The sequence below is a fragment of the Anopheles stephensi genome, chromosome 3 (assembly GCF_013141755.1).
Source record: "Anopheles stephensi strain Indian chromosome 3, UCI_ANSTEP_V1.0, whole genome shotgun sequence".
Taxonomy (NCBI): Eukaryota; Metazoa; Arthropoda; class Insecta; order Diptera; family Culicidae; genus Anopheles; species Anopheles stephensi.
This window is the reverse complement of record NC_050203.1, coordinates 43189802-43203588: the sequence shown is the minus strand read 5'-3', so window position 1 is coordinate 43203588 and position 13787 is coordinate 43189802. Positions and strand designations below refer to the sequence as shown.

Genomic DNA, 13787 nt, shown 5'->3' with positions numbered 1-13787 from the left:
ACCAAACCTGGTGTCAATCAAAGTACGCACGATGGGAAGCAAGTTCACATCCCTTCATTGCGTAGCGACAAATTGCTCCTGATTACAGGCCGACGGCGATGCTGCCTACCCATCGGGCTCGTTTGCCCGGGCAGAAGGATTGGCGTTCTAAGTGTTTTTCTATAGCATTATTATAATAGCTGCGGGAGATCGTTACGGATGTTGTGTTGATTTTCATTCACATTCCACTCTTCCTTAGATAATTGAACGGGCGAGATGCATGCCGCGAACCCCTGCGATGATGCTCTTCACTTGATGTGATCCATCCTCGACTCGTTTGCATTCAATCTTATCTTGCGATACTTATCAATTATAAGGGCAAATCTTTCTCTCTGCACAATAGCTCTGATTTGTGGGTTCAAAATAAAAGGGTGCACATATTGGAAAGAGAGCAAAATCGACTTATCTTTCACACATAAACACCCCTCATTACGAGACAATTTGCGGTTTATATAAAATCATTACTTATACACGATTCTCAAACACTGTTTGGCTTTTACTTGGAGTTGTTGGTCGCTGTCCTTTTTTTTGGCCATTCTAATGCGTGCTTAATATTTCTCGCGTCTATTTTGTTCTATTATCTCAGAAAGTTTTCGTGTTATAGAAAAGACTTTTTCGTTTTGACTGATTTAACAAAGTGTGTTTAGAATGGACAACTTGTGGTATTTTTAGTTCTTCCCATTAGTATATTCGGATCAAGTAATTGAACTAAGCGTTTCAGCCTTAGCGCCTTAGGTGCAACTAGTACAATAAGATTTCTCACTTGCAGCACGGTAATATTTTTTTATTAAATGGTCAACTCCTACGGCAGGGCCTTATAATGCGTGTGCGATATAGGGTTCTGTTACAAAACCGCCATTCCTTCCTTTCTCATCCACACTTAGACATCGGCCAAGGTTTGCACTAATGCATTCACATGCCTAGTCTAAGCTGGTCCTTTACGAATTGCAACATAGGAATTTTATGCCTTGTAGGACTCGTTATCACAGTAATGTGTTTGTATGATTTTCCACGGTGTGGTCTAGCGGCCAATAATACCTTTCAGAAGCTCCCCTTACGCAAGGCTTGACAATCCAGCTACGGGTAAAATAAAGTCAGGTAAAAAGAGTCAAAACTGGCATCTTCAGACCTTTCAAAGTTAAGGACCAAAGAAAAAATAAAAGTTCCTCTCTGCAGCAACACAAATTTTAGTCCAGTAGTCTAGGGAATATTCAAATGGGAATATTTAAATTGCGACGTGAAAACAATTCCACATTAAAAACACGTTAGAATCAGCTAGATAGATTTACTAATTGGGTTCAATAACAGCTGGGTGGTCTTGGGTTGCTGCCGAGGTTCTATTAATCGCTCACCCGTTTCCAGAGCTTTCAGGTGAACGCATCAACGTCATGACCTCAACCTTAATTCGATTCTGCCACATATCCTCTGTGAACCTTTGGAAGGCTAAACAAGGCTGCAAGAGCTGGATCATCCGGACTCCGACTCCGGACTAGCTTTTCTACGGGGACTCGCTGCACAATAGTGAGGAACATGACAAAAGGCTTTGTGAGTTTCTCGTTCCCCTTCAACAGGCACGCGATGTGGGTCTTTGTCATTCCAACAAGCCCTAAGAAGCTTGAACGGGATGATACCAACAGAGCTCATTGTGTCGTATACTTTCACCCTCGCTATCATGTCACACTATCTTGTCATGTTGTAAGACTGTAACTGCTGGATGGAAATGTTTCCAAAATTTGCCGAAGGTCTCGTCAGCGGTTGGCTTTCCGTTTGCTCATGCAGTACCTGCAAGATCTTCTTTCTTCTTCTTCTTCTTCTTCTTCTTCTTCTTCTTCTTCTTCTTCTTCTTCTTCTTCAACATCACTACAACATCTTAAGGTCTCGTCTTATCGGTTCTGGCTTTCCTTGACTTGATTTTACTCGTAGCTGGATAGTCAGCCCTGCGTGTGGGGAGGCGAACTGGATGGAATTTGATTGCTAGACCACCGATCCTGCATTATATAGTTGGAGATAAACAGGAGCTTTACTTTTGAGGGTGCACTGCCGAGCTGGGCACGCGTATCGGTAGTTCCAATAAGATAGGATTTTTGTTACTCTGATGCTTTGGATATTCATACTCTAGAGCATGTGTCCGTTGCGGGTAGTTTTAGTCTACGATTGAATTAAAATATTCTTTACTGAACAATCCATCCTCTAGATACCGTACCTTTTCCTTCAATGGAATCGAACTAGCTACAATTAGCAAGAAACAATGGAATGAAATTCTGTGATGTCTTGAAGGCAACTTAAAAAGATGGCTTTTGGGACTAAGTACCACATGATGCAATTATAAAACCATTATATTTATGAATTGTGGTAGTAAGGCCAGGTTTTTCGTGATCAATAAAAATGCGCATGGAACTAGATGGAACTCAAAGCAAGTAAATCGTAAACTCCGTTGGATAGCGTAGATCTGGTAAGTTTTAGGCTGGCAAACAACAGCAAGAGACCTTCACAGAGCTATATTGAAGTAGGTAAATTGCTTATTTTACATTGCATATAATTACTTATTTACGTATAATTAACACTGCATATAATTACTTATTTACGCCTATAATTACACTATAGGCGCTTCACGGTCTTGACTTGCTGCAGAACCAGGTACCGGTAATACATCGATGTCTCTAATTTGCTGCACGATAGGGAAATCATCGTACAGCTCGTAGAGCTCGTCATTGTAACGGCTTCTGGATCCTTCGTTAAGATTCTGCTACAAAGGAGATCCTCAAACCAATGATGTCTATGTCATTAGCGTATGCCAGAATTTGGATTGAAAAGACAGTGTCCGTAGATGCCACGGACAGTGTCCGTAGATGAGTCTCGGATGGCCTAAGCTAGTACCGAGTCTTGATGAATGTCTCTTGCTTTGCGTAGTAATTTATTTTTTTGAGGCAGGGTCACTGTCCTTCGGCGCTCATGCCCCCAAGTACCTATGAAGGGCCTCGTGGCAATTCGATTCGATGATTTCATACAAAGATGTATTCCATTCTACTTTAAAATTAATTCTTTTACATTAAAATTGGTTTCTACAGCGATTCTGTATCTTCTTGATTAAAAAAAAAATAATTCTTTAAATGTAACTGTTATGGTCCAACCTGGCTCGGTAGATCTGTCACGGGAACTCACCGGTGACATGCAACGGTCACCGGTTGATGTGTTAGTGCGATCTACCGAGAGGTCAGCGAACGAGCGTGAGCGTCCACTAAGAGTATCAGATTCGTCCTAGCGTCCGAGCGGTGATCTATCCCCGATTGACTGTATGTGCTGTGTCTGTGCGTTGATATACAAGTGGCGTGAATTTGTATCCGTGTAAATATTTGATGTATAAATATAAGTTCTGTTAAAAACGAAAACATAAAAGTAACCAATCCCTCCAGCTAAATTTACAACAATACATTCTCTTATTTGTTATTTCGCTGTGGTAGCAATTAAAATAGAGCATTGTGCTTTTAGTACTGTTTAGAAGTAGCGTGTTCCTGACTTAAATATATAAATTTTATTTCCACGTTTTCGTTTTACACCGTTTCTTTATCCCGATTGACGATTGATATCAGTGTTGATCCCAGGCCAGTAGACATATGATCTAGCTAATGCCTTCATTTTAACTATCCCAAAGTGCGCTGCGTGAAGATCGTTAATAATTGCCTGGCGGAGTGAATTTGGAATCACTACTCGATGTTCATACAGTAAGCAGTTAGATGCTATCGTGTACTTCGACTCATGTGCCTTGTATCCTTCTTGTGAAAGATTGTAACCTTGTTCTAAATGTTGAAGGATTATTCCCAAGTTCAAATCTTTCTTGGTTTCTCGAGCAATCTGGTCGGCTTTCACTGGAAGCTGTTCGATTTGTTTGCAAGCAAACTGCTCAAAACCATCAAGCTCCTCTCTTCCTTCCTCTTTGAAGTGATTGATGTCGCAGTATGTGAACTTGAACAGTAATCTGCGTTCGTGTAAAGTTTTGTCGACTTGTAAACAACATCAAAGATAAAATGAGCAAGATAATCAGCATAGTTTGCCATTCTACTAATCCACAGCGTTGGGAGGGATTTTTCAGGATGAAGAATCTGTGTTTGAGGTTTATGATCGGTCACCAAAACAAACTTACGGGCATACAGATAATGGAAAAACCTCTTGATGGCCCAAACAATCGCTAATGCCTCCTTGTCGATTTGTGGATACTTTTGTTCAGTTTTCGACATCGTGCAACTTGCATAAGCTATTGGTCTCTCAGTATGGTTGGGCAACTTTTGGGACAGCACTCCCCAAGTTTTGCTTGGGCTCCCAGTCCTGTTTTGCTAGCGTCAGTTGCTAAAATGACTGATAGATTAGGATCATACTGCATTAAGACTTGCGGTGAGATAAGCGCATTTTTCAAATCTTGGTATGCTTTCTCGGCTTCCGTGTTCCATTCAAATGATTCCGCATAGAGTAAGTTACGGAGACTATTTGCTCTGGTTGAAAGGTTGGAAATAAAGTAACTATAATAGGTCACCTTTCTTGGGAATAACTGTAATACCTCTGGTGTTCTCGATCGGGGTGCATTGCGCATTGCCTCGATGTGTTTGTCTGATTTGTGTAGTCCGTTGCGGTCGATTCTGTGGCCCAGACACTCCAAGGATGTAACGGCAAAAACACATTTTGATCGGTTTAGACGTATTCCGTTTTGCTTCAGCTTTTCCAATGTAGCTCTGAGGTTAGCTAAAAGGTTGTCAAAAGTGTCGGCAGCTACTATGATGTCGTCGAATAAATTGATGACGTTGTTTAAATCTTTCAGCACGCCTTCCATACGTCTCTGTCATATTGCTGGAATGTTTGCAGCACCATATACTGCCCTGGTAGGTCTAATTAGACCGTGAGTAACGGTGTTTAGCGTCAATACGTGTCTAAACTTGTCGTCGATCGGCAGGTGGGTATACGCGTCGGTTAAGTCCAGATGACAAAAGCAGGAAGCTCCCTTTAGCTTGTTGAAAATATACTCCACCTTCGGGATGGAATGCTCGTCGATGGTCATCCGGGGATTTACTGTGGGTTTGTAGTTGCCAGTAATTCTTAGACTGCCATTCCTTTTGACCACAATATGCGTTGGAGAGCCACACTCAGAATAATCTACTCTCTCGTAGAAACCAGATGCAATCATTTTGCCGATTTCTACTGCGTAGCGTTCGCGGAGCGTCGATTAGAAAAGATTGGAGAAGCGTCGGGCTTCAGGTGCACTGTTGCTGGCGGTCCAACCAGTTTCCCAGGAATGTCACTAAAGATGTCGCGGTGATCTTCTAACAACTCGATCAGTTTTGATTTTTGGTCTGCTGACGGTTCTGCATCTGTCAGGGACTGAATTGGAATCTTTGACGCGAACATTCCATTTAGGTTGATATGATCAGCAAACTGTGTTATCTATTCTCTACCGAACAATAGATCCGATTTTCCAGGCACAACCTACATGTAAAGTTGCCGATGCTTACGACCAATTGCTACGTTTACCAATAAACGTCCTAAGCAGGTAATGCGGTGGCCTGAATAACTAGAAAACAAACGATCAGATGGGAGTGAATGATAATTTTGCATGACTGATCTTCGTGTTGTCTCGGAAGCGATACCGCAAGGAGCACCTGTATCCACTTTACACGACGTTTAGGGTTTGAACTAAATCAACGATGGGCGCTGGACGATCGCGTACGTAATCGGTTGTTGATTCATCACGATTGAATCTTCGAGATTTGCATACCTGAGCAATGTGTCCTTTCTTGTTGCAGTTCCTGCAACGTGCGTCTCGAAAACGGCACTGGTTTCGCACATGATTACCTCCGCCTCCATTGCACAAACATCGATCTGCACAACCCTTTTGTCGCAGGTTGCCTTCAGATGTCTCCCGCCGTGACGATCTGTAATGCTTCTGGCTAGCTGGGGGTGGTTGCGATCGTTTTGTCTTGGGACGCTCATAACCCAGTTTGTATGTTGCTTCTACTGCCGGTGTTCCCGTGTTCACTTCGAGCGCCGTGTTGTGCGTTGCTTCTAATGTGTTGGCGATTTCGCAAGCGTCATCAAAGGATTTTTGGGTCTTTTGCGATGATTTCGTTGCAAACACTTCGTTCGGTCAAGCCATGCAGTAGCTGTTCAATGAGCATGCGATCCAAAAAATCGCCGTACTCGCAATTCGCGGCTCCCTGTTTTAACCGTAGGATAAATTGGCCATTGTTTTCATCTTTTTGCTGCGTGATTTGTCGAAACTTGATGCTTTCGACGAACTTATTCCACTTCTTGTCGAAATGTGTTTCCAGTATCTTTCGCAGATTTTCATAAGTTACCTCTTCAGGTCGTTTCGGGGCTACCAGGAACTTGAGAGCGTTGTTCAGTTCTGCTTCCATATGTACTCGCGCGTAATCGCCGTGTTTATCGCTCGGGATACCGTTCAGCTGCAGGGCCCATTCCATTCGGTCGAAATAGTCGCAGACAGTCCCGTCGTTGGTGTGAAACGCTGGATAGGAAAATGGCGATACCCGTGGTGCGGTTGCCGTTGCTTCATGGCGTGCTTGTCCCGCTGCTGACCCGATGGCGACTTCCAATCATTGCTTCTTCCGCGATCATTGCTGAAAGCGTAGCCATGGATGATGGATCGAGCGTTGCCATTTTCTCAGGAACAGATGTTTTTGTGAAGCTTTATCCCCCAATATTGTGCTCCTTACTTAAATATATAAGTTTTATTTCCACGTTTTCGTTTTACACCGTTTCTTTATCCCGATTGACGCGCGTATGAATTGCGTCGTTCTTCTGAATGACCAGATTGTCATTTGTCGCTAAGCACGCATCTAAACATACATAACATATCTCGTATGATAAAGTCCTCCCTCAATGTCTATGTCAATTATAAACAAATAAACAACTTTTACTACATTATTGCTTCTTCTTTTTCTTCTATTCTTACAAAGCCTCGAAAGGTCTCGTTCTGAATTTCCTTGTCTCGATTTTGCCCGCAGCATAATAGACAGGAGATAGTCAGGAGCGTATGGGAAGCCGGCCTGGATGGGACTCGATTCCCGGTCTGCCTTCTCCATACTGCACCCCTAAAAAAAAAATTACAATGTGCGTCAGCTAACGGATGGAAACCGGTAACACTCATTATTAGTTAAATGTAGAGAAAACATTTAAAATGAGCATACCTAGCTAAATCGGTTTTATGCAATTTGTTTGAAACATGTTTTGGCTTGAACCGAATTACATAAATTTTCATATCAATTATATGGTAAAGAAGTTCCCGCTTAGAACTAAACTAAACTAGAACTAAAGAACTAAATATTCAGTACCAGAAATCGGGCTCACTTGAACTATCACTAATTTACAACTTTGGGTCAGCTGCCCTCAGCTACATTCATTCGGTGTCTTTATCTATAAACAGGCTGGGGCGACCCGGTGGTGAGGCAACAACAGCGCCAGTCTTCATACGGCAGGACCGAGGTTCAAATTCTTTTCGGACTGACCCAAGAGGTCGTTAGGCCAAAGAGGAAGAAGAACTATATATAAGCAAGGACATCTATGGGTCATCCAACAACAACAAATTCATACAAATATCCAAAAACATTGATTGATTCTCGCTAAGAAAATTTCCACAACCCACGACGTATGGAGTAGTACATAGTACGGCGCATTCGGCTAGAAATGATCTCTCTTTAGAAGCTCTCGTATAAGCTCCAATGAATAAAAAAATATTGAAACAAAAAGTATTAATAGCTGCGTAGGCCTTTGTATTTGACATTCATAATAATTGGAAAACGGCCAGACTGAATTATCCGAGAAACCCCAGGAATGTTTCCCTCAAATTAAAAGAAAACAAAAATTCGTATATCATCTATTCCGAAGAGAGCTTCACTTAAACAGAGGATACCTGCTAGGTTTATGAATAGTAAAAAGATTATTTTACTGGTAGTTCCTGGTTGAATGAATCTCCGTACAGTTTTCAATTCTGCTTTACCCTGAAATTCAAACAAACTGTTTGTCTTTCCGATATTATTCGTAACTTAATTAAGGCACTTTTTTGAGGCATTTTTTTCAAAGCGTTTGGTACGGTTTGACACGAGATTGAATTTTCCACCATTTATTATTCTGCTCCTTAAATAATATTTATCCGATCAAAGTTAAATTAAAAAGCTAATTAAAAAGCGCAAAATCTGATTCCTTTCTACTGCATGCTGGATTGCCACAAGGAAGTGTTTTGTCGCCCGTTCTTATCAATATTTTTGCAAGCGACTTACCCAAAACAAAGTCAGTAAAAAAGTATTGCTTTGCGGATGATTTTGCCATGAGCTGTTCAGATTCAGATCCAAAAAAAATCATCGAAACCCTCAATGACGGAATTAAACGTTTCGAAAAGTTTTGCAATACTTGGAAATTAAATATCAATCGAGACAAATCTGATGTTCCTAGTAATAAATTATAAATAAATGATTGGGATAATGCTTGGAGTGAAAATGTAAAATATTTAGGATTACATTTAGACAGAAGACTAACATTCCAACACCATATTGAAGAAAAACTGATCAGTGGGTCTAAAGTGCTTAAAATATTGTACAGCTTCTTTAACAAAAATTCAAAATTAAATTTAAAAAACAAACTTTTGTTATACATCACCGTTGTTAGACCAACAATAATGCACTCTTCTAAGATATGGGAAAATTGTGCCAATGTACATATTAAGTTCCTACAAATATTTCAAAATAAGTACCTTAAAAGAGAAAAAGAATTCGTACAGTTAAAAACTTTCAATGCAACGCTTAATTTCAAGAGCGCACACACAAATGCATTTGTACAAAATTGGATAGTAAGATAGGTTATAAAAATAGATTTTACGGAATATATATATAAGGCAGCAATCGTAGGGTTTTTTAACAATTTTCCCCAATTAGGTCACATCCGAACTAGCAAAACGTCCACCATCGCAAAGCGTTATAAAACTATTCTATATACTCAATTGATCAGGTCAATTGATTGTAACCAATGTAAAACTTTAAATGAATGTAATTGTAAATCGAGTCAATAAAAACTGATGATGTGATGATGATGTCATAATGAGGCTTTTTTTCAATTGTGTAATTATAAACGACATAAGTTAACAAAACACAAGCAATACGGCCAGGCCGTTCTTTATGAATAAAAACAAGAGTTAACAAAACACACAACTTATCATATTTTTACAAATTGTTGCAAGCACTTTAACGTTTTACTACCAGGAACGGATTCCCTTCTGTACAACCATTACCTTACAAACATTAAACAGCCTACGTAGCTGCCTCAAGATACAAAAACTCTTGTGTTTTTTTGTGATGGAAGTTGAGAAAAGTTGCTCTTTTCCACCAAAAAAGATTTCGGTTGACTTATGCAATTGAAAATGTTATAAGATTTTTGTTATAAAACATCATTTCGCAGGTGATGATGTATGGGCATAGCGTTCTAGTTTGAGTGCTGTCAACACGGCTCCTATCAAATGCACTGAACCCGTTATTAAAATATCGGAATCTCCCAACTCCCGGTTAAAATCCTTATCAATTTGCGTAAAGACAGACTCGATTGTTTCATGTACGAAACCGTTCATATTTTGCATCGTTTCAGTCCAGTAGATACAGTTTTCCCTGCATCGCTGCATTTGGTTCTCGAGCGGAAAATTATGGTTTATGGCGTCAGCTCGCGTTGTGCCACGGAAAGCTATGTTGGGAACGAAGAACGCTGCATCGAATTTTGTTACCGATAGGAGAGTGGACAGCAACTTGAATGAATCACGGTCTCCGGTTGTGTTAAAAATCAACAACCGTTTGTGGTCACTAGAAGAAAAAAAGAAAAAGAAACGAAGAATGTAACGCACAGTTGCGGTGATGAGTAATAAACAGGTATTTGAAAAATGTTACCAATTCGACTTCGCATTAAACCAACGGGCGCATACTTCCATACTTTCCACCGTATGAGCACCATCGAGATAAAGCGTTTTTCCGGAATCATATGATATCCGTTGCAGTCGCCCGGGCCAGAAGCAGGTATCAATGCCATGAGTTGTCCGCTCTGTCACGAACAATGGCACGGTATTCTGTGCAGTCTTGGAATGCTGCTTGTGTATCCAATTCGTTGCTATCTGAATTGCTAACGAAGTATTCATCCCGACGATGCTGCATGTGTCTTCCATCAACGAAGGTTGTTTGGCCCAGCAATACTCGTGCAATGTCGGCGGTACTATGTGAAGAGTAGCCTGCTCAACGATACGAATAACCGAATAGATGACAATTAGGGTGGCTATAGACAAAAGGTAGTGTGGTAAAAACGTACCTTTAACTGTCGGCATTCTCGCTCAATAACTTCGATGCATTGCGCCGGCTGAGGAACTGTGAACACGTCCGAACCTGCTTTTATGATGCCAGCCTTTTGCCAGGCGATTTCCTCCATCGTGTTGCCCAGCAGCTTTGTATGCTCCAAACCGAGAGAAGTTATCCCTACCGTATTGGCCTTCCGCAACACATTCGTACAGTCGTATCTTCCACCGATACCAACCTCTATAACACAAACGTCCACCGCTTCCCGCAGAAAGATGTCAAATGCCAGAATAGTTAGAAAACAAAAGTATGATGGCATGTCCACATTATGCTCTTGCGTTGCATTCAGTTGGTTGTAGATTTTCCAAAAGTGTGCACTAAATTTGTCAGTTGAAATAGGCATTCCATTCAGACGAACTCGCTCCGTAACGGACACCAAGTGCGGTGAACTAAAAAATCCGGTACGATAACCGTTTGACCTCAAGATTGATTCTATCATTGCACAAGTTGAGCCCTTTAGTGAATGGACAGAACAGTTGAAACGATTAATGATTCATTGAAGCTAACAGCCGCTTTACCTTTCCCTTTGTCCCGGACACGTGTATCGCAGGCAATGTATCCAAACGCGCCAACGAAATCCCAACGCGGTCTAAATATTTTATCGTATCGTTGATATGCTTGCAGTCATCCTTATGCTTCCGGAGAACAGATGTTTGAAGCACGCTGAAGTTTGATTGTAACGAGTTCAGCGATGAAATGGCGTTCTATAAAATGAATAGCCATGCAGTCGTCAATACATCAAATCTTCATGCATCTAACTAAACACAATTACCTCATAATTTTGTTCCGCAACAGCAGATGCGTGCATTGTAGCAAGTGGCCGCGATTTCATGCAAGACACATTTAAAAATGACATCAAAGCCACCTCACACGCGGACTTCTCCACAGCTATTCTGCGCTTCAGATTGTTTGCCCAACGAAGCATCAGTAACTGCAAGCATCCGGATAACCGGATAGGATCAATTGAGTTAGTTCATGTTGACGAGAAAGTGGGGAAATACTACGTCAGAAACAATTGTACATATTGAAACTCTCACTTACGTTTCACGATTTCCTAATCGAAACGAGCAAAGCTGATAAATGCTCACTTATCAACGTTGTTTACAATTTGTTGTTTATAAAAAAAAAATTATACAAGGACGCGTGTGTCACTCTTTGGCGCCTTTTGTTTTGTTACAAATATGGCATTTTGGATCCAATCACGACGACGACCAAGGTGTATGTATTTAGAAGGTGATTTTGATCGGTTTGACAAAGTACCATTTTGGTACACATCTGTCAGAATTTATTTATTCAATCATATGGTATGGGACTACTACTATGAACAAACAGTCTCGATTCTCAATTCCTTCAGCAATTTTGCTAGTTTATGGGTCATCTTCGCACATCAAATATTTTCCCAAAGAGGATTGAAGGCGTTTGGTTACATTTTTCGTAAAAAAAAAATTGCAAGCAATACCACCACCCGCGCCTCCTCCGACGCTTCTATCACTCTTCTCAATACCCTTCCCTCGATGACCAAGGAACTGCTATGTCAGGTTGAGAAATGTCAATTTGCTCTAAACAACTCTACCTCCTATATCCATATACCTTGATTCAAACCAAAATTACCATGTGCAATAGGCCTATAATAGGCCTATTATAGATGTTGGACCAAATGTGCTACGCAGTTTAAGTCCGGGTTAAGTTGAGCTTACCATATTTTCCTTTCCATAACTTGGAGTTTAAATTTTCTGAACGTTCTGACCAAAGTACATCCACCTGCCGAAAACGAAGAACATTTGGTTTGCTGACCTGCCCCATGTTTTCTTTCATAACAGCTGGCTGCCCCACTGAGCTGTCAAAACATCGCTATCCCGATATACAAAACACTTGCACGTGCGAAGTCAATTCCTCAATACAAATCGCGCTCCTGCTGGTCAGCCGATTACCGTTCCGCGCAGCTTCAACCCAATTTCCTTTCTATAACATGATGAGTACCGACGACGTCGAGGACCAACCTAAAGTCCCTAGCTTGAAAGACCAGAGGTAAGCCGTGAGTCTGAATGAAGCAAACACGCCATTGTACTTTCTTTTCTCGTCTATTAGGTTAGGATTATGCGAGGCATGCAATGCGTGTGCCGCTCAATACACTTGCCCACGTTGCGAGGTTAAAACTTGCAGCTTAGCGTGCTTGAATCTGCACAAACAAGAGCTGAAATGTGATGGAATTAGAGACCGCACAAAGTACATTCCGTTGGTGAAAATGACTAGAGTGGATCTCATGAATGATTACTACTTCTTGGAAGAATGCACCAAATTCGTGCAGGATCGCAAACGGGATCACAGAAAGCGGTTTACGTGTATCAACAAATATCTACCGAACCATTTGGCCCGACTTCAGCGCGCGGCTTCGACTCGTGGAACATGTTTGAGGTTTATGTTGCAACATTTCAGCAAACGTCAGAAGAACACCACCTATCTTGATTTCAAAAGTGGAAAAATTATGTGGCGCATCGAGTGGTGTTTCCCAGATGGTAGTGAGACTTTGGCCTTTGTAGATGAAAACGTGAGCGAAGATTGCAAACTGCACGACATTGTAGATAAATATTTGCAACCAGCGGGGAAATCAAACATCCCGGGAGCAACCAAACTTGTCTACTACCAAGCGCGAGGAATTTCGGCGGTCTCGTTGCTGCTCAAAGCAGAAGGAATTAAGCAATGTCGGGACCGCACGATACAGCTTAATATCAACGATACCCTTCACGAAGCTTTACGGGGAAAAACTGTGGTGGAATTTCCAACGATTTACGTCGTGTTTACCGACCATTTAGATCAATACGATGTCGTCGATAGTGAAGCCGATATGGAGGTGGAAATGCAACAATACAATCGCTTCTTACGCGACAGCCAAACACAAACGGGCCGTTGTTCGAATCTAGGAAACATAGAGGGTCGGCTAGACAAAATGAAAATAGAACAGCTAAATCAACCGACTGAGAATGATGGGGATGAACTACACGACACATCTTGTAATTACCTTTTTAGCGATGAATCATATCTGAACCAATTGTCAGAATCAGATGGAGAGTCATCGAACGAGAACGAATCAACTATGCCAAAAAAACCTAAATCAGAATCTTTCAACTCTGGTGGTGATGAAAATATTAACACCACGTCAAGCTAATTGCATGGTTTGATGACCTGTTTGCAAATCAGTATCTTACGTTTTGGTTATTTGCTGCAATGGTTACATGTAAATAGTATGCAATATATAACATGAAGTTAAAAGAAATAAGTGAAAATATAATAGAAGTCTATATAACCGCATTTTGTTTTGGATTGCATCGTTCGTATTGTATTGATGAATATGGAAAACTACCA

The 13787-nt window shown here is 41.1% G+C and overlaps 2 protein-coding genes across 4 annotated transcripts; one reads left to right on the top strand and one right to left on the bottom strand.

Annotated features, from left to right (window-relative positions):
• Positions 1-7791: 7791 nt before the first annotated feature.
• On the bottom strand, positions 7792-11621 carry LOC118510918 (folylpolyglutamate synthase, mitochondrial). 2 transcript variants are annotated; one of them, XM_036053323.1, is made up of 6 exons: positions 11466-11621; positions 11197-11355; positions 10943-11128; positions 10381-10878; positions 9969-10303; positions 7792-9884 (listed from the first exon to the last, which is right to left on the bottom strand). In XM_036053323.1, exons 2-6 carry the CDS (start codon positions 11347-11349, stop codon positions 9482-9484), a joined length of 1575 nt encoding a protein of 524 aa, XP_035909216.1. In that variant the 5' UTR covers positions 11350-11355; positions 11466-11621; the 3' UTR covers positions 7792-9481. The 2 variants fall into 2 exon arrangements, with proteins under 2 accessions (XP_035909216.1, XP_035909217.1); XM_036053324.1 differs by having other exon boundaries at positions 10381-10625.
• A 396-nt stretch (positions 11622-12017) lies between these two features.
• Positions 12018-13733, top strand: LOC118510920 (box C/D snoRNA protein 1). 2 transcript variants are annotated; one of them, XM_036053331.1, is made up of 3 exons: positions 12018-12175; positions 12245-12452; positions 12513-13733. In XM_036053331.1, exons 2-3 carry the CDS (start codon positions 12394-12396, stop codon positions 13588-13590), a joined length of 1137 nt encoding a protein of 378 aa, XP_035909224.1. In that variant the 5' UTR covers positions 12018-12175; positions 12245-12393; the 3' UTR covers positions 13591-13733. The 2 variants fall into 2 exon arrangements, with proteins under 2 accessions (XP_035909224.1, XP_035909223.1); XM_036053330.1 differs by having other exon boundaries at positions 12033-12452.
• Positions 13734-13787: the final 54 nt, after the last annotated feature.